The following is a 19313-nucleotide window of genomic DNA, read 5'->3' on the forward strand; positions in this document are numbered from 1 at the left end:
ACTGATTCTCTGGCATCCCCTGGATTTGGGTGTTGGCTTGCTCAGCCCCCATTACCTTCTCCCTTTTGCTCACCTCCTCCCTACATTTCCCTGCACTGATTCATCAGGTTCTTCCTTGCTCAGATCTGGAGAACTCAGGCCTGTGAGCCAGGAAGGTGCAGTTCTAAAAAGCCAAGCTCCCCTTGTGCAAGAGCAGTGGGGCACAGGACTTGTCCCTCTTGGGTATCAGCGTCCCGCAGGCCTAGACGATGGGCAATGTGATGGAAGGTAAATCGGTGGAAGAGCTGAGCAGCACTGAGTGCCACCAGTGGTACAAGAAGTTCATGACCGAGTGCCCCTCCGGCCAGCTCACCCTCTACGAGCTCCGCCAGTTCTTTGGCCTCAAGAACCTGAGCCCATCGACCAGCCAGTATGTGGAGCAGATGTTTGAGACCTTTGACTTCAACAAAGTGAGCAGGGGCCTGGGTGCGGGGCGTTGGAGGGATGCCTGGGGAGTCCCAACCAGCAGAGGCGGGGAGCAAGTGTGGGAGCATCAGGGTCCGCTGGAGGGACCTCATTCACACAGTTCTTTGTTTATCTTGGAGGTTGAATGTCCACATTAAGGATTCAGTCGATCTCACATTCATGGGGCACCTACCGTGAGTCAGGCACTGGGGTTCAGAATGACTGGACCGTCCCTGCCCTGGCTCCACAGGGGAAGACAGAGAGGTCCACAGGTAGTGTGCTCACAGGCGGGACCGAATGGCTCCCTCTGCCTCTTCCACACGCACATTCTGATTTACTCCAGAGCAAGCATGAACACTTATAAGACAGTCATTGAACCCCTACTATGTGCTTGATGCTATTTGTGGTGCTTTTGCACAAGCTCTAGATGCTCACAAGGATGCAGGAGGAGCGGTGGAGAGCAGAGAACAGGATGAGGAGGCTCCTGCCCTGGCTGGTCCGGGATGAGCAGGTCCACGTTACTTGGGTCACCCACGATGCTCTGTGAACACTCGACCTGGGGACAGGCAAGGTTGCCTGGTCACTGGGGAATCCAGGCTACTTCAACTCTAAAATACCCAGTGATCTCAGTTCACCTTTTCTCGTGTGGGTTGAAGGTCTGCACAGGGGTCAAATTTTATGTCCCCAATTAGTCACCTAGACGCACCAGGTGAAGACTTCCAGATAAGCTTGAGGGATCACTGGAAAAGGAGTTAGATACTGTGAGTTTGGGCCCTTAGTTTTCATCAGCTGGGTGACCTTGAGCCCATTCTCTCCCCCTCAGTCTCAGCTTACTCGCCTGTATCTGTCAGGAACAGCAGTTAGGGTGTTTGTTGGTTTTCAACAGCAAAAATTCCATTTATTTGGAGCAATTCAGTCAAGATGTAGTGGTGGAAGAACCCAGACCCACAAGCTTGTCTCCCCACCCTAGCGGTACCCCCCGGCCGGCACTCACTGGAAATGGAGATTGTGCTGCTGTGCTGCCATGTGCCCTCCGCAGCCAGGGGTGGCTGCCCAGAGCTTTCCCAGCCCCTCACTGCCCAGGGCTTCTGGGGAAAGCTGGGGCTCAGAGGCTATTTAAAACTCACTAATATGTGGAGTCAAGGGGCCAAAGAAGATTATGGGCTTTGAGTCTTGGCCTCAAGGGCAGCATCAGGGAGCCTGAGGGCTTTCCTGAAGGCGGCACAAGGAAGCAGGGTACTGGAGCCCAGGGCACGGGGACCAGGAGGGGTGGCATCAGGATGCTGGATCTCCCAAATCCTCCAGAGGCACAATACTTCCTCAACAGAAGGGGAAGGAACCTCAATACATTGCACCCTAATGCACCAAAATGGCTCAGCTTCTCACCTACTAAGGAAACCCTTTGTTCAAGACATGCATCTAAAGGCCCCTCTAAAATCACCCACATGACACCAGGGAGGGACAACCCATCAACCGTGTATTTTCCTAACCCGAGCCATTCATATACCATCTCTTCAATTTTTGTCACATGCAAGCACCAGCAGTAAGTACTGTCCCAAACCTGACTTCCTCGATTATGCCACGCACACCTCTGCCGTAAGGGCTTTGGTGCTGCCCGGGACCCTCCTCCTCCAGAATTCTGCTTGGCTCACACCTTCCCCTGCTGAGAGTCCCTGCTCAGACGTCTCCTTCCCACTGACAGCTGGCCTGATCTCTCAGTTTAAATCCTATTTAACTGGGACTAGCCCTTACCCCTGCATTTCCTAGTCCCAGCCCCCCAACAACTCCCCAGAACATGTCTTGTCTTCTAATACCTGATGCTAAATAACATTTAGCCACTCTGTTTATTGTCTGTCTCCCCTGCTGGAATGGGAGCTCCATGAGGGCAGGGACTGTTGTCTGTCTTGTTCATTGCGGTACCCTCAGCACCCAAAACAGTGCCTGGAACATAGTAGGTGCTTAATCAAGATTTGTTATACAAGTGAATGAATATATGAGAAATCATGAGTTTATGGGCTAGTTTTGTATTTCACAATAACATTAATTTAAACACATTTATTTAAATGAAGAGCATCTTTGTAACGTCTAAAGTGCCTCCTAGACACCAGCGGTCTGAATGACCCTTGGGGCACCATTGGTACAGATCAGTTTAGCAGACTGGACAGGAAATTTGACACAGAGGGGAGTTAAAACCGGGGTGTGCCAGCAATGCCCAGGGGCCTGTTTTTATCAATGAACACACCACACCCATGCGTTTACATTTTGTCTGAACTGGAACTCTTGCCATCTGACCCTTTATAGAAAATGTCTGCCAGCCCCTGAATTAGAAGAGGGTTACACCCGAGTGTGCTGTGCTGGGTGGGCAGAGTTGGGGGGTACAGCAGTGTGAGTGAGAGTGTGACCTGGGGGACAAGCACAAGCTTCGCTTATTTCAAAGATTTACGTGGGCGTGGCTGTGCCCAGCAGTCCCCCAGGTGCACTTGAGTCTGCTCATTCTCCATCCCTGCATCTGAGCGCCATGTGGGACTTAGGAGTCCCGGTTTCTAGGCCAGGATTTGTCATTCACTAGCTGTGGCCTAATCTCTCTCAACTTCAGTCTCCTCAGCTGAAAATGGGGACAAAAATACCTCCTGGGAGTGGCTGTGGGAGTTAATGAGTGAAATGAATACAACACTCAGCACAGGAAGCACTAAAAAGAAGTTAGTATTGTAGTAGTAATTTTACTGGATCTAATCCCTACCACAATCTTGAAGAGTACATATTGTTGTTTCCATCTTAGATCTGAGGAAACTGTGTCTCAAAGAGGTCATGCACCTGTCCAAGGTTACCCTCCCCTAACACGTGGTTTAGGTCTTTCTGGAACAAAAGCCCACATCTTCTGTTGTCCCTGTTTAGCCACTAAAAAAAATTTATAAAAGTAATGCAGCACATTATAAACTTTCCAACAATATAGAAAGATAGGAAATGAAAAGCAAAAGCATACTCTCCCTGAGTCCCCACCCAGAGGAAAACTCCTCCGCTGTTTGCGGGCGTCTCTTAGCCTTGCTGCCCAGGGGCCTCGCTCCTTTCCCACCACAGTCCTGGCAGCTGGGTCGGGCAAGGGCTGAATGAGCTGAGGCCTGTGTGAAAGCCCTCGAACAGGGGAAAGCAAACAGATGCTCACTATGATCATGACACTCACTGTGGGGCTCACAGCGGTTAAGGCCTCACTAGAGGCCAAAAGCTGGCACCCAACCAGGTGAGACCATCCTGCCCAACTCTGGCTCCATCCCTAACAACAGTACTCTAACAGCTCCTTGCACATGGTCAATGACAGAGAGCTCATTACTGAACGAGGCTGGCCCTTGCACCGTGGGCAACTCTGCCTGTGTAAGAGTTCTTCATACTGACCCCAAATCTGTTCCACAGTAACTTCCTGGTTCCAGTCATGGTTTCGAGTAAGTGGAAGAATATGGGCTGGACTCTAAGTTCATGTGCTTTGATCCAGTGCTGCTTTCCCTACAGGGCCCAGCCTGTCTGTAAGACACAGGCTGCCCTCTCCCAGCCTCACTTGGTCTGGGGGCATGTGGGCAGAGACCCTCGTAGTAGGACTGGCAGGGCTGGGCAGATGGTCAGCTGGCAAACATTCCCTGCATAAATGTCCTGCAGGATTGTCTTGTGCCACTCTCCCCCACGGCCAACCTCTCCAAGACTCATGAGGGCATCACCTCCCTCAGAGAGCCACCCCAAGCCCCTCACCTGCCTTCACCCCAGTGGAGTGGGTGCTCCTATCTTGTGATTCCACAATGGCTTGTCCGGATGTGTTGTTGCTGACTACACATCATGACAGCATAGTGATCTCTTTACAGTAACAGTAAAATAATAGCTAACATTTATTGTTTGCTCACTATATGCCAGGCAGTGTTGAGTGCTTTACATACATGAACTCCTGTAATCCCGTGACAATCCCATAGAGGTAGGTATCATTATACTTATTATAGATGAAAAAAAATCGAAGGCCAGAGACATATGGCGTCCTCTGTCCCAGATCCCACAGCTTTGAGAGGGTGAAGCCAGGATTCAAACCTGGGTCCTCAATGTTGCATTCCCTTCAGGACGCGGCTCCTGCCTTCACGAGTTCTGATTCCTCAGTCAGTCACAGCATGGAGTGGGTGCCAGTAAAGTTTGAAGAATAAGGAAAGAATGAGAAAGGCGCTCCTTGCCTCCACACCTACCTCCTGCCCTCACCCCAGCTGGGGAAAGCTCACCCAATCCACACTCCCACCCCTGGGACTTTGTTTCTCTTCTCCCACCTACAAGCAAGCGGAAGGGCTCGAGTCTGAGAAGCAAGGGAAGCAGCCAGTCACAGCCACAACCCAAACTTCTGTGCAGCGATAGCATCAGCCATCCACAGCCCACCGGGTGGGAGTGGGGCAGGGAGGGGGGGGGCTCTGTGGGGCGGGCTGAGAGTGGGCTCAAGGCGGCCTCTCCCCCCTGTCCAGGACGGCTACATAGACTTCATGGAGTATGTGGCAGCGCTCAGCCTGGTCCTCAAGGGGAAGGTGGAACAGAAGCTGCGCTGGTACTTCAAGCTCTATGACGTGGATGGCAATGGATGCATTGACCGCGATGAGCTGCTCACCATCATCCGGGTAACTGCAGGTGCAGAGGGCCGGGCCTGGGGCAGGGCAGATGCTGGGGGACTCAGAGCTGAGAGCCTGGGGCTGGGTCTTCAGCAGGCAGAGCTGCATTCTCAGAAGGGGACAGGTTGGAATGGAGCATCCCGGTGGCAGCTCTGTCCCTCACCAGCTGTGTGACATGAGCCACTTTCTTTCCCCTCTCTGTGCCTTAGTTTCCTCATGTGTACCGAGAGACTGTATAAGCTCTTAAGTCCCAGCTCTGTTGCTACTGCCCACTCTGCTGCTCGCACCCTGGCCTCCACGCCCCCCTGCTGTTGGGAGCCAGAGGAGCTCTCACTGCCCCTCCCGCCCCCACTAGGGAAACTGAGTTAGAATGGGTCCTCTCACTTCTTCTTCCCTCCAGGCCATCCGAGCCCTTAACCCCTGCAGCGATTCCGCCATGAGTGCAGAGGAATTCACCGATACAGTGTTCTCCAAGATTGATGTCAATGGGGATGGTGAGGATGCCGGGGTGGGGGACACCAGGGGAGGGGGATCACCACGGTGTAGAGTCCCAGCCCCAGATCTGAATTTTAGAGATTCCTGAGCTGACCTTTGGTGTCTGGCTCCTTTGCCTGCCCCACTCACAGCCACTTCCCCCAGTACTGGCCTTGTACCAGTGGCAGGACTCTAGCTCTGGGCCCTGGTACGATGCTGCCAAGGAGACAAGAACACCCTCCCCATGACTCCCTTCTCCTCTACCAGGGGAACTGTCCCTGGAGGAGTTCATGGAGGGCGTCCAGAAGGACCAGATGCTCCTGGACACGCTGACCCGAAGCCTGGACCTCACCAGCATTGTGCGCAGGCTCCAGAACAGCGAGCAAGAGCAGGAGGGGGCTGGCGGGGGCGGGGCTGAGGCAGCCGGCTGAGGCCACCACCCAGGTGCTTCTGTGCTGGGGAGGGGTGTGTGGCGGTGCTGGCTTTTACACTAGGTAGAGTCTCCTGAACCCAAAGGCTCGGCTCACCTCTTTGGGCTGCACGATGGTAGCACGGGGCAGACAGTGAAGGACGGTTTCTGAGCCTTTGTGTGGCTCAGCTGGTGGTGACCACCTCCTGCCCTCCTGCCAGGGGCACTCCTCAACACCCCTCTGCCCTCAGGCTCCTCTTTGCCCTGTCTGAAACCTCCCCCAACTTTTCCCAGATTTCCAGTCCCATCTTCTTCTAGACATGGAAGCTCTGAGGCAGAGCTGAGCATTCCCAGGACTCTGATGGATCCTACCAGTCCTGTGGCCACAGTCTCCATCCTGGTGCTGCAAGGAGCCCAGGACCACTGAGCCTACTTGTGTGGTCTGCACTGATTTGTCCCTGCCATTCAACATGTATTTATTGAGCACCTACTATGTACTAATGCTAGATGTTAGATGTGCAAAGAAGAGGACACTTCTCATCTTCAAGGATCTCACAGGCTAAGCATCATTATAATAAAATATGCTATAGGAAGCTATGAATGGATTCCTGAGTAGTGTGACTCAGGGAAGCCTCACAGAGGTGACCCTGGACTTGGAACACGAAGGAGCTGGAGGTTGCGTGTGGAGAAGAGGATGTGTGTGGGGGGTTGGAGGTGCCTTCTGTGTGATGTGTGGGTGTCGCATGGGGGCTGTGGGACATGGGGAGGCATTTTCATAGGTGTTAATTGGGGGTATCTCTTAGGATTTCCTTTTTACCAAATTTGGAACAATAAAGGTCATCATATCGATTTTTAGAGGGCACCTCCAAGAGCCCTAGTCATAGGAAAAAACCCCAAAACTCCTTCAAGAAGTTGCAGTGCTACCACGGAGATGAGGATGGAATGTTGAGGAGACAGTACAGATGGGAATCATGACTAATGACCAGCCGTGGTATGTGCACACGTGTGCATGCATTCACACACTCTGGGAAGGTATGCTTGAGTTGGATGTTGGCCAAAAAGTGAAAGAAGGTGAGGAGATACTATAGACAGTCCTTGTTTATCCAGAGGAAATCCATTTTCATTCAGAAGTGACTGCACAACACTTCATACTTCCCCTGCTGGCTACTTGGTGGCATGGGGCGCCTGCCCCATGGTCTCCTGCAGGACCATCCCTGGTCTCACCTAAGTCTCTTGCTGCAGGGACATGTGACATCCTCTGTTACAGGTGGGCCTCATCCTCATTCTTTGCACACCCCAACTTTGCAGATCCCTGTCCAAGAACCTGGGGAGAGACTGGCTGAAGCGGTCATGCCCATTTTTTTCAAGCTGCTCTTTCTTCTGGGCTTTAAGTCTTCAATGAGTGTGGGGAGTGCAGAGAGTTAATACACTCCAGGATGGGAAGGAGAAAAAGGGGGAAAGGGAGTGAAGCCCTGGGTTGCAGAGAGCCCCCAGGGGGGTGAGAAAGTATGTTTTGCTCACACCCATCCTGTCCCTCACTTGGACCACCCTGACCAGGAAGCCAGCCAGGGCCTGAGCATGGACGTGGAGGGATGGCAAAGGTCAATGCTAGGGGCAGCCTGGAAACACAGAGCTGACATTCTGCTCCTTTTCTGGTGGTTGCCTCTTGGGAAATCTGAAGGTCAAAGTTGGGAGGGTATCTGGAGGGAATAAGGACGTTTCCCCAACGTCACTCACATACCATCTTCATGATTTGGGCCATGTCTGTGTCCTACCTGGATCATTATTTTTTTTAATCAACCATTTTTTACCTAAAATTTATTTCTAAAGGGACCTTTATTGAATATCATACCTATGAAATCACAGGTTCAACAGATTAGTTTTATTTTTCACATATCAACATAAAAACATATCTATTAAAGGGAAAGCAAGTGTTTTTCCAGGTCTCAGGGGTGCCTCTGGCTCCAGTGGTGGGAAGGGTGTGAGCCGCTCAGCCCCTTTTCGACTAGAGCAGCTCCTTTTGAACCTAGTGTCTATACTGAGGTTGCACACAGTTTGTAAAACAAAAATAATCCCACATATAAAAAAAATAATCATCTGAAAACTACTGGTCTAGTCCAGTCCCGCTCACTGTGCAGACCAGGTGACTGAGGCTGGGAAGAGAAGTGGCGTCTTGGGTCTAATAACAGCTGGAAGCAAAGCCTGACCTAGAACCCTGGTCATCAGGCCCCGAATTCTCCCCAGAAACGGAAGGAAGGTTTCTCCATTCATTAAGGAGACACATTCAGCTTGTGGCTGGAGACCGTGGTAGGGCCGTGCTGGGGAGGGCACTGGAGAGGCAGGGGCGGGGCATGAGGGTCGGAGGTAGAGCGGAGGGTTGGGGAGCAGCACCAGAGCCAAAGCGGCGCCTTTGAAAATAGCTGAGCCCTCCAACGGCAGGAGACCACAGCCTGACTTGCTGTAGTTTGTCCTGTTGACACCCCAGGTGGGGACAACTTGGGGCGGAGGAGGCAAACACCCTCCCACGAATACCCCTCAGGATCCTGGAGGGGTGTAATTATGTCTCCCCTCCCCCTTCAGCTGCTGCTGCCTTTTCTTCAGACTCAGCACCTCCCAGCCCTGGCCTTCTACGGGTCTGCTTCCCACAGTGTGGGTGTTCTCATTGTTAATCTGGTCTGTGACACCCGCGGCCCGCAGCTTGCCCCTGCTTCCCGCTAAGAACCATGCGGGGATTTGTGGGGCCCCACAATGACCCAGGCCAGGCATAGGTGCTCCAGGAGCAGCTGAAGGGGGTGAGTGCGCCGTTCCCTTCATCACCCCAGTAAACCTTCTCAATCCACTATGCCCTTGTTGGTGGCTTCAGACCGACAGCCCCTCCCCTCCCCCCTCAGTTCCTTTCCCTTCACGGGGCTACCAGGATGAGGGGGCATAAGGGGGCTGAGCCAGGGGCCGTCCCACTGCTCTGGAAACCTGGTGAGTCTGGAGTCTTGGAGGAGCCTGTGGACTCCTACAGGGCGCCCAGGGCCGCAGACACTCAGAACATGGCACTTCTCCGCCTCTGCTGGGAGATCCAGCCACCGGGATTCACATCCACCTGCAGCATCTTCATCACCCACTTGTCACGACGGGCACCGTCGATGAACTCATTCAGAGACAGCTGGCCTGAGCAAGGGGTGGGAGAGGAGGTCTTGTGGAAGAATGAAGAAATGGGGTCGGGGCAGGAGGAAAAGCCTTCTCTCCTAGGGTGCGCCTACAGCTTTTAAACAAAGGAATCTGCAGACTCAGGGCCCAAGCTTGGGGCCCATGGAATTTCTTGGAATCTCCTGGAAACTTCAAGAGCTTCTTCAAGGGACTTCCTTTGCAAATGAGTTGAAGTTTTACTTTTGCCTACGGCACCCTTGAAATGTTATCAAGGGCTCTTCGGGGTGTGTTTCCAGCCAGCTCCCTCCCTGCAATGCCTTGGGCTTTAATTACCCTATTTAGTCCTCTCAGCCATTATTATCCCCATTTCCAGGTGAGGAAACTAAGACCAATCTGAGAGGTTGATGCGTCATCCTGTCTGCCTAACTCCAAAGCTCCTACCCTCTCCCTAGCTTGCCTGGCCTCCACGGGCAACTCCAGTAGGAATTTTAATCGCTCTTACAAGTGTCGTGTGCTGGTGACAGACACCCTCTGTCATTTCACAGATGAAGACACTAGTTGTTGAGAGGTGGAGGGCTTTGCCCAGGGTCACAGGGCCAGAAAAAGGGACTGCTGTGGAGTGGGCCACCATCTCTGCCCCCGTTACCATCTCCGTTCTCATCCACCAGGAGGAAGATCCTGTCCACGACCTCCTCGGGCGTGAGCAGCTGGCCTTGCCGCCAGGCCTCCATCTCCACCCGGCAGGCTTTCTTCAGCTTGTAAATCGCCTGCGGAGAAAACCCCAGAGGCATTGAGGGGACCTGGCAAACTCTGTCCCTCCTCCAACCCATGCTTCTCAGCACCATTTCCCCAACGCTGCCCCACAGGCTGTGTGTCTGAGGAGCGCGGGACCCACGTCCGAACCAGAATGGATGTGTCTTAGGGTCCCCTGGGCTTGTTGCAACTGAGGAGTGCCTGACCCCACATGGCACCCCACCCAATGCCACCGGCATTTCTGTTGTGAGCCCAAAGCCAAAACTCAAAACCGCTCATGGGGGAGGTGTACAGCACTGTGAGGGTCTCAGTGCTACCTTACAGAGGAAAATGGAGATTCAGAGAGAAGACAATACCGTATATTTATGGATATGTGTGTCTATGTGTATGAAATAGGAGATAGAGATGTTTAAACTAGAAGGGAAAGAATAGTTTCTCCATTGTGCTGTTTCTTTTCCCAGTGAGGCACCATTGTGAAGTGAGATGCAGGAGGGACAGACCAACAAGATTACCCTCAGTTCTCGGGCTGGGCGCCCTCTGAGGGCAGGTGTGTGTGGCTGGGCCCAGGGCCTCACTGCCCAGTACAGCGTCAGGCACAAAGCAGCCCCCCTGAGGGTGTCGGGGAGCCTTAGGGCTCACAGCCAGCTTCAGCACCTCCTGGGTGCATGAATGTGAGCAAACACAGAACTTCTGTGAGGCAATTGCCTGATCTGTAAACTGGGCTAAGGATGCCCACCAGCAGCCCTGGGGAGTAAGAGGAAAACACTGTGCACATGTCCGTCTGCACTCTAGCGGGCAGTTTTTCCTTGCTGGTCATACCCTCCCCAAGGTAGTTAATCAGCTGTATTAGTCTTTTCAAGAACCAACTTTTGGTTTTGTTGACTTTTCTTTGGTACATTTTTTTCTATGTCATTAATTTCTGCTCTTTATGGTATTTTCCCTTTCTCCTACTTTCTTTGGTTTTAATATGTCTCCTTTTTTCTAATTTATTGAGGTGACTTCTTAGCTCATTGATTTTCAGCCTCTCATTTTCTAACATATACATTGTAAGGCTATACATGTTTCTGAAAGCCCAGCTTTAGCTGCATTCCATAAGTTTTGTTATTTTTGCCTCATTATTTAGTTCATAGTACTGTGTATGTGTGTGTGTCTGTGATTTTATGTCTTTGATGATTCATGGAGTATTTAGAAGTATATTGCCTAATCTCCAAACACATGGGGATTTTTCAGTTATCTTTTTGTAATTGATTTCTAGCTTAATTCCACTGTAGTCAGAAAGCACACGTGGATGATTTCAGTGCTCCTTCCTGAACTCCAGCCCCAGGGGACCCCGTCGGTGGGCCGCCCTCAGAGCCCAGCAGTGCGCCTATGCCCAGGAGTGTGGCCCCCCAGGTAACACTGACCTCTACAATGTCGAGTAGCTCCAGGCGGTCGATACAGCCATTGCGGTCCTTGTCATAGATCTTGAAGGTCCACTTCAGCTTGTGCTCCAGGGTGCCCCTCAACACCAGGTTCAGGGCTGCCACGTACTCCAGGAAGTCGATGGTGTCATCCTGCATTGGGAGTGAGAGGCCCTCCTGGTCCACGCCCCTCTCCAGAGCACAGGTGTGCACTCTATGCTGGGCCATCCATCCCCACAAACCCAGGGCTCTGCCTCTTCCTTCTTTGCAATCCCTGTGTCTTCTGCACCTTTGCTGATGCTGTTCTCCACTCTGGCATCCTTTCCCAGACTCCATGATCACCCAGTTCTACCAGTTCTTTAAGGCTCAGCTCAATGGTCCCCTCCTCCAGGAAGCCTTCCTTCTCAGACCACTTCAGCCACAGTGATCTCTCCCTCTTCTAACACTCACAGCACCTACTACCAATTCTGCACAGTTTGGGTCTCACTGTCACCTAACTGCTCTGTGAAGATGTCTCATTCACTAGCTACATCATGTGCTCTGGAGAAAAAGAGGGGTTACATTGCTTTCATTTCTCTTCCATGCCTAGCACGGTGCCTCTTCTGCACAGTCAGGGACCATAAATATTCATGAGTCAATGAATAAATAATCAACTTAACCTGAATTTGAGACTAAGGTAGCTTTGAAAGGAGATTAGAAAGCTGTGCTCATAATGAAAGTGTCTTTTGCCCCTTCATTCACGCAGAGCCCGAGGGAAGGTGGATAGGCAGTGCGGCCCTGCTCACCTCAGTGCCCAGGTGCACACTACACTGAAAGACAGGTCTGCTCCCCCACCCCCACCCAGGAAGGGGCAGGGAGACAGCGCTCAGGTGCTAACGACCAGAGGAAGGGGGGTGGTTCGGGGGGTGCAGGGGTGGCAGGACACAGGCCATTTCTGTGGTGACTCTGCCCAGGAAACCGAACTTTCTTTCCTCCAGCAGAAATCTGACAAGTGATGTCAAGAATTATTCCAAAAGCAGTGAACAAGGAGTACAGGGAGAACATGCTTGACTCCGGAGGAGTTTGACGTGAGAGGCTGGGGCGGTGGCTACAGTGGGTCCGTCGGGCCAGGGTCTCAGGCTGAGCTTCACAGGGTGAAGCTTACACCTTGTAACCTCACCTATTTCAGGGTGGGGACCTCAGCTCTCCAAATAAAACGCCTCACTCATCAGCTCCCCAGAAGTGCCTGTTATTCCAATGACTTTGTAATCAAGAACGACACAGCTGGCTGGCAGAACACCACTGTCTCACTGGGTCAGGCCACTCGGAGCCCCAGCCCCAGCCCCAGATGAGGGGCGCCAGGGCGAGCAAGTTGCGAGCAGCAGGGGAACACAGCAGGAGGTGCGGGGGATCACAAGAACGCCTACAGAAAACCAAGGAGAAAATAAAGTGAGCCTACTGCAACACCGAAGGGTTTTATTCTGCATCTCCTATATAATTCCTTCTGTTCCTCCCGACCCCACCCCTGCCACGTGTTTCCATAACTGAGACCAGACGGTAGCTATAGTTCCATCTCCTGGATTCTTATTGTAAAATGTCCGATGTCTTCAAAATTATTTAAAATCATAGCTTCCTTTTTTTTTTGAGGTGTACTGGGCAGTTCCTTTTTCTTTTTTTTTTTCTCGCTTCATTTCATTTTATTTCATTTCACTTTTGGGCAGTTCCTTTTTCTGAACATGGTTTTAATATTTTACATTACACCACGAACATCCTTGTTCATATATATTTTTCTGACATCTCTGGTAATTTGGGGCAATTCTTAGCAGTGGTTGTTCCTTTCCCCCTCCACTAGTCTTCAGTGCACTGTGTGTGTAGGTGTGTAGTTTTGTGAAATTTTATCACATGCATAGAAATGAGTAATTCTCAACACAAACTCTCCTGTTACCTTTAAATAGCCACATCCTTCTCCCAACCGAATCACCTGGCAACCACTGACCTGTTCTCCATCACTACAATAGTTTCCCTCTGAGAACAGTATAGAATTAGAATCACACAGTATGTATCCCTTCAAGATTGCCTCTTTAAAAAAACACACAGCACAATGCCCTGGAGAGTCATCCGAGTTGCTTTGTGTAGCAACAGTTCTGTCCCTTTTTATTGCTGAGTAGGATCTGTTTTCTATTCATTGAAGGTTATTTGGCTTGTTTCCACTTTTTCTGAAGCTTTATAGAAATATAATTGCAAAATAGCCTTGTAAAGAACATAGTGTAAGTTTAAGGTGTACAAGGTAATGATTGGTTGTTCTTTTCATTAGTAATCGTGATTTATTAAGCTTATGTTTCTTTTGTAATGAATTGAATAGGAAAATGTGTGCAAGTGTCTGGTGGGGACCGTCTGTTTTACATAGCTCACCTCCCTCAGGTCTCTTATCCTCATTTGATGGGTGAGGAACCTGAGACGAAGAAATTGAGGAAGTTGTCTAAGGCAGAGCCTTTCAGGATACCTGTTGTTAGGACTAGAGACACCATGTTGCCTGCCCTGAGTCAGTCCTTGCGAAGCAGGCTATGGCCAGTGGTCACTGTGTTCTCGGAAGCTGGGCCACTGCCTGTGCCGAAACAAAGAGGGTCTGCATCACGTCACTGGCCATGCACCCCACGACAAGATTCCCCATTAGCAGAGGCAACTGAGGCACAGCCGCCGCACCCTGCTGAGAACTAATTACACCCCCATTGCCCTTTCCCCTCTCCCTTAAACATTTACTATCTCTAATCAGGGACATTGTTCTTTCACAAACACCCACACCCTGGACTCTGGAGCTGACCAGCAGGGTGACCCACCCCTTGAGGGTTTACTCCAAACCCTTAAAAATCCCTCTACCCCTTCCCTCGGGGCTGCAGTCTGCTCGGACTCAGCCGCCTGCTTGAACATCCCTCAATAAAGGCTTTGAACTGGTGCACCTGACTCCTCCTTTCTTCCGGCACAAACCTAACACGTCTTCTCAGTTCATCATGTGGGGAGCACGTACTCCGTTCCAGCTCTAGTACTGTCTGAAAAATGAGCCTGATGTCCAGCACCAAGGAGAGAAAAACAAAAAACTAAAACCACCAGTAAAACCCCTGCTCTCTAGATCTCTGGATTCTCCCACACTCTTTCTCTAGAACCTTCTCACAATATCATCCCTCAACATGCTAGGCTTCCCACAGTGACCCAGTGGGGTTCAGAAGGAGTCACTGTGGTGTGCTTCTGTGGCACTCGGGCTGTTCTGACAGCAACTGTTACTTGCTGAGTGGTATCCTCTGCACGTGGGCTCCAGAGAAACGTCTGCCCCTCCCTTAACTACCTAGAAGAACTTGAATTAGGGGCCTTGTCCATAATAGATGATCAGAGATGACCTCTGTTTAGCTATCTCTATTGCGGGGCAAATTTCAATGTACTCAACATCTTCTCTTATCATCTTACAATGTCCCTTCGAAGCCCCCGAGGCCCCACTCAGAACATCTTGCATTCCCATGTTCTCTTTCTGTCTCTGACTCCCTCACATGCGGGGCTCCCATACATACGCGTGTGTTAAATTTGCTTAGTTTCTCCTGCTACGCTGTCTCATGTCTATCTGATTATTAGACCAGGAGAAAGAACCCTGAGGGCAGAGGAAATTTCTCCCTCCTCACAACCCCTTCCCGCACAGGAGGCGTGTTCTGGAGGAGCCCCTTCCAGACAAGTAATCTCAGCTGTGAGGTTACTGCAAACCCCAGGACCATTTCCAGGAAGCTTCCAGCTGGGACTCATCCCAGCTGTTGTACACTGGCCTTCCTTTGTCTTCATTAGCTATTGAAGCCCAAGGTGATGGAAACACCTGTCTACTGAAGAGGTAGGAGCAGAAGTGCAGACGTGTGATCTGCTCTGGGATTATCCGCCCGTTTCTCCCTGAACTGGCTGCATTTGTGCGTCAGCCCTGACCCCAGCGCATGTTACATAAGGATCCCAAATGACATTTGCACTTCACTCCTTTTCTTCCATTCTGGTGCGTCATCGGGCAACTGGCAGGGGAGACAGAAGAGTGTCACGGGGGGAGGAGCAGCAGAAAGAGGTGCCCCTCCCTCCTTGTCTTCACCAAACTCCCATTTCTGTCCTCCCAGATTTTAACATGTGAGCTAGATCTATGAGCTCCTTTGATTTCATTTGCCCCAGAAATCTCAGACCAATTGGCCAGAGATGAGACTTGCTGATACAAAGATTGTGCCAAGGTGGGAAGTGGAGTTGGGTGTGGCCTTGGAGACTAGTGGGAAAAGTAAAGGGGGAACTTTACTGACAGAGGAACTTCACACCCTTCCAGGTGAGCTCTTCCTTGCAGTAGAACGCAACTAACAAATCGAGATGGGATGGTGGTGTTAGAAAGTCAACATTGGATGCCAGACCGAGTAGATGAAAATTTGATGAGCAACAGGATACTTACTTTGTCTCAAAGTACCCCCCATAAGATGCTTATTGATTACAAAGGAAAAATAGTAACTTACAGCGGAGAAACTCAGCAGACACCGAGTAACCAAATGATGAAATTAACAATCTCAGTAATGGGGCAGATCAATGTCACATGCCCCCTGACATCATGCACTGGGAAGGACAAATGTCACTTTGGTGGCATTTCTACCAGAACTGTAAAACCTGAGCCTAATCATGAGGCAATACTGCACAAACCCAGATAATTGGCCAGCAATCTTGAAAAATGTCAGGGTAAAATAAGAAAAAGAAAAGCTGAGATTAGAGGTTTCAGGTTAGCCCTGGCCAGGTAGCTCAGTTAGTTAGAGGGGTGTTCCAATATGCTAAGGTTATGGGTTCGATCACTGCTCAGGGCACATACAATGACCAATGGATGCATAAATGAGTGGAACAACAAACTGATGTTTTTCTCTGTCTCCATCTTTCCTTTCTCTTCCTCTCTTTCTTAGACAATCGATAAAAAATATTTTGTAAAAGAAATTCCCAAATTAAAGGGTAAAGAGACAGGACAAGTAAATGCAATGAGTGATCAAACACACACACACACACACACACACACACACAAAGCATCAGTGTTATATTTCCTGATTTTGACAAATTGTATTAGGTTATTTTTTTAAGATGGCCCTTCTTTATTTTTTTTTTTTTTTAGGAGAAACACATTGTAATACTTAGAAGTGAAAGGGTGTGATGTCTCCAACTTTCTCTTAAAAATACATACACGTATTTACATGTAGAGAGAATGACAAAGCAAATGAGGCAAAATGTAAACAACTGGATAAACTATAGATGGGAATTACTTGTACTATTCTTGCAATTTGTGTAAATTTGAAATCCTAGCAGAATAAAAGTTATAAAGAAAGGAAAAAGCAATTGATGAATATATACGCCAACTTGTAAGACAAGATGAGGTGTAAGGCCCCAGCTATATTGTGCTCAGGGCTAAATAATCTCTTTTGGTTCTTGAATTGTTGTATTGAATTTTAGATGAGAATGGGGAAGATTGATATATTTATGATAGTAAGTGTTGTGATATATGATCTGCTTTTTAACAATTCATTTTCTTCTTTTAAAAAACAAACTACCTCCTGGGCGGGTCCACTTGCCTGGGAGTCTGAACCCCTGAGTACATGCTCTCGGGCAAATGAATTCCCTTCCTTTTGCCCCAGTTCTCTCATCACTTGATTTGAAGTAACAGACTCTGCCTGCTCCTTCACAGGACTGCTGTTTGGGAAGTCTGCTCATTCTGTGCTCTGAGAGGGAGTTTATGGGATTCATCCCAAGGAGGTTCCTGTCCCACTGAAGGTGTTGGCCCTGCCCTCCCATCCCCCAACAGGTGCTGAGACGTACACTGACAAGTGCCAGGGGCTGTGTCACACCTGAACAGGCATCCCTGTGATTCAACCTAGAAAGTGAAGTTCCACACACGGAGAACAGGAACACCGAGACTTTCTTAAGATAACTTTCTAGGTCCACCTCCCCTCATTGGTTTTGAAAGCTGAAATAAGTATTTGAGGCAACCCAAACGGTTTAAAGGACTGCAGACTGGACTGTATGACCTTAAATAATAAAGGACTTTTTTTTTTTTTTTTTTTTAAATCTTCATCTGAGGACACTTTTTCATTGCTTAGAGACAGAGAGAGAGAAGGAGAAGGGGGGAGAGAGAGAGAGAGAAAGAAAGAGAAAGAGAGAGAGATGAGAGAGAAATATGGATGGACTGCCTTCTTGTACATGCCCCGACTGGGGGCAGTAAACCCTCATCCTGTGTATATGCCCTGACTGGGAATCAAACCTGTAACCTTTTGGTCTACGGGACAATACTCCAACCAACTGAGCCACACCAGCCAAGGCAGGAGTTTCAATTTTGAAGTTCAGTTTCCAGTGTGCATTTACAAAACTTTTCTTAGCTGCTGGTGTCAATGGAAGGCTTAAAGAAACCCTGTGGTTGAATGATATTATGGAATCTTCCATGACTTGAAGAGTTGAAAGAGACTTTTACAATAATCCATCCAACCTCCCTGTCCATGAAGGAGCCTTCTCTGACATTCCTGGTGGGGAAGGCCTGACCAGTCTCAATTCAAAGGACCCCAATGAGGTGGAGCTCATGGTCTATGTTAAGATCACTCATCCCTTTTGGGTAGCTTTTTTGCTCCTTGTGTTTAGAGTGACAGGGATTCTGGTCTGGGGTGAAAAACCAGGTCTCCAGTCTGCAAAGCCCTGCCAAAAATGCAGAGGACTGGACCGTGTGCCCTTCTGCCCAGCCTACCATCAGTGCTCAGGAAGTTGAAAGACAGAGAGGAGGGAGAGAAGATGGGAAGGGACAGATCACAGGAGAGAGAGAAGAGTTTTGAAGGAGACAGAAAGGTGAGAGGGGAATGGAGAGAAAAGAAGAGCAGGAGGACTGGGAACTGGGAGTCCCCACGAGGATGCTCCTTCAGCACAAGGATGAGAAATGTGCCAAGTGGGCTGGCCACCAGCCCTCCCCTTCAGAGTGCCTTACCCCATTCTTGTCGAAGGCTCGAAACATGTCCTCTACATAGTGGGTGGCCTCCTCATTGCCTGCGACCTTGAAGAAGCGCTTAAACTCATGCATGAAGAGTGTGCCGCTGGGGCACTCCACCATGAACTTCTTATACCACTCCTGGAGCTCCACCACATCCATCTCACCGGCTGCCTCCACTGCCTCCCAGCTGAACTGCTGCCCCATCCTGGCCTCCAGGAATGCCAGGGAGCAAGGGTCTGTGTCTCCTCCTGGGCTTCTGCTGACTGATTCCTTAGGTAAGGGTGCCCTTACTCCTTTCCTTTGCTCAGCCAGCCTCTTCATCACCCCTTGGGCAACTGAATGTGATGGGCAGTGTAGGGGGCAGGTGACAAGGTGGGCAGGACCAGGCCAGCTAAGCACCCTAAGATCATTAGAGGATTCCCCTGGAAGGTCTGACTTCCAGCCTGTAAAGCTCCCCAGCCTCGCCCCTCCCCTTCATCTCATCAACCACTCCACTAGGCCACCCAGAAGATTCCGAAGAGGGAGAAGGGGAAGAAACTCAAGGGAGGATAGAGTGAAGATGAGTTGGGAACATAGGCTGAGGCCCTCCCATGTCATGCACACTCCCTGTGCCTTTCGTGGGCACCACACTGCCCCGGAGAGGATCATCTTGGAGACACAGGAGGCTCTAAATCCCACAGAGGAAACAAGGCCAACTCCTAGCCCATAACATGAGATCTGCTGGCGATCTGGGCTCAGCGCCTCTGCACAGTCTAGTGAGAAGCAGCAGAATCTATGATGTGGAATGTTCTGGGTGAGCAGCTCTGTCCCCAGGCTAACCCACTCAGTCCCCAGCACACATCTTTAGCTCCACCATAGATCGCACCCTCGAGTCTTGAAAGTTTCCCAGCTTCCCATTTAAAGTATAAATGCTTCCCTCCAACACCCTTCACCCAAGACCTGGAGGTGTTTCCTACTTTCTCTCCACGTGAGAAGGCTCTGGAAGTATGGCTTAAAATATCTTGGAAGTCTCTTATTTTAAAGGTTCATGCAGATTTGATTTTGAATCAATTATATATTCATGCTTGTTTTAATGTAATATAAAAACAACA

The 19313-nt window shown here is 50.1% G+C and overlaps 2 protein-coding genes across 2 annotated transcripts; one reads left to right on the top strand and one right to left on the bottom strand.

The window, feature by feature from the left end:
* The first annotated feature begins 248 nt into the window (after positions 1 to 248).
* On the top strand, positions 249 to 5971 carry GUCA1A (guanylate cyclase activator 1A). Its single transcript, XM_090280441.1, has 4 exons — positions 249 to 449; positions 4926 to 5075; positions 5467 to 5560; positions 5808 to 5971. The coding sequence occupies exons 1-4, from the start codon at positions 249 to 251 to the stop codon at positions 5969 to 5971; spliced, it is 609 nt and encodes a 202-aa protein (XP_090136567.1).
* A 1905-nt stretch (positions 5972 to 7876) lies between these two features.
* Positions 7877 to 18426, bottom strand: GUCA1B (guanylate cyclase activator 1B). Its single transcript, XM_090280443.1, has 4 exons — positions 18220 to 18426; positions 11247 to 11396; positions 9737 to 9857; positions 7877 to 9111 (listed from the first exon to the last, which is right to left on the bottom strand). Exons 1-4 carry the CDS (start codon positions 18424 to 18426, stop codon positions 8984 to 8986), a joined length of 606 nt encoding a protein of 201 aa, XP_090136569.1. The 3' UTR covers positions 7877 to 8983.
* Between the last annotated feature and the right edge of the window lie 887 nt (positions 18427 to 19313).

Source organism: Furipterus horrens, unplaced genomic scaffold (assembly GCF_987537825.1).
Source record: "Furipterus horrens unplaced genomic scaffold, mFurHor1.1.pri manual_scaffold_6, whole genome shotgun sequence".
NCBI lineage: Eukaryota > Metazoa > Chordata > Mammalia > Chiroptera > Furipteridae > Furipterus > Furipterus horrens.

Coding starts and splice junctions, on each gene's coding strand:
- GUCA1A (XM_090280441.1), top strand. CDS start 249: ATGGGCAATGTGATGGAAGGTAAATCGGTGGAAGAGCTGAGCAGCACT. Junction 5,076..5,466: donor AGCTGCTCACCATCATCCGG/GTAACTGCAGGT, acceptor TCTTCCCTCCAG/GCCATCCGAGCCCTTAACCC. Junction 5,561..5,807: donor GATTGATGTCAATGGGGATG/GTGAGGATGCCG, acceptor CTCCTCTACCAG/GGGAACTGTCCCTGGAGGAG.
- GUCA1B (XM_090280443.1), bottom strand. CDS start 18,426: ATGGGGCAGCAGTTCAGCTGGGAGGCAGTGGAGGCAGCCGGTGAGATG. Junction 11,397..18,219: donor GAGCCTTCGACAAGAATGGG/GTAAGGCACTCT, acceptor CTCCCAATGCAG/GATGACACCATCGACTTCCT. Junction 9,858..11,246: donor AGCTACTCGACATTGTAGAG/GTCAGTGTTACC, acceptor TTTTCTCCGCAG/GCGATTTACAAGCTGAAGAA.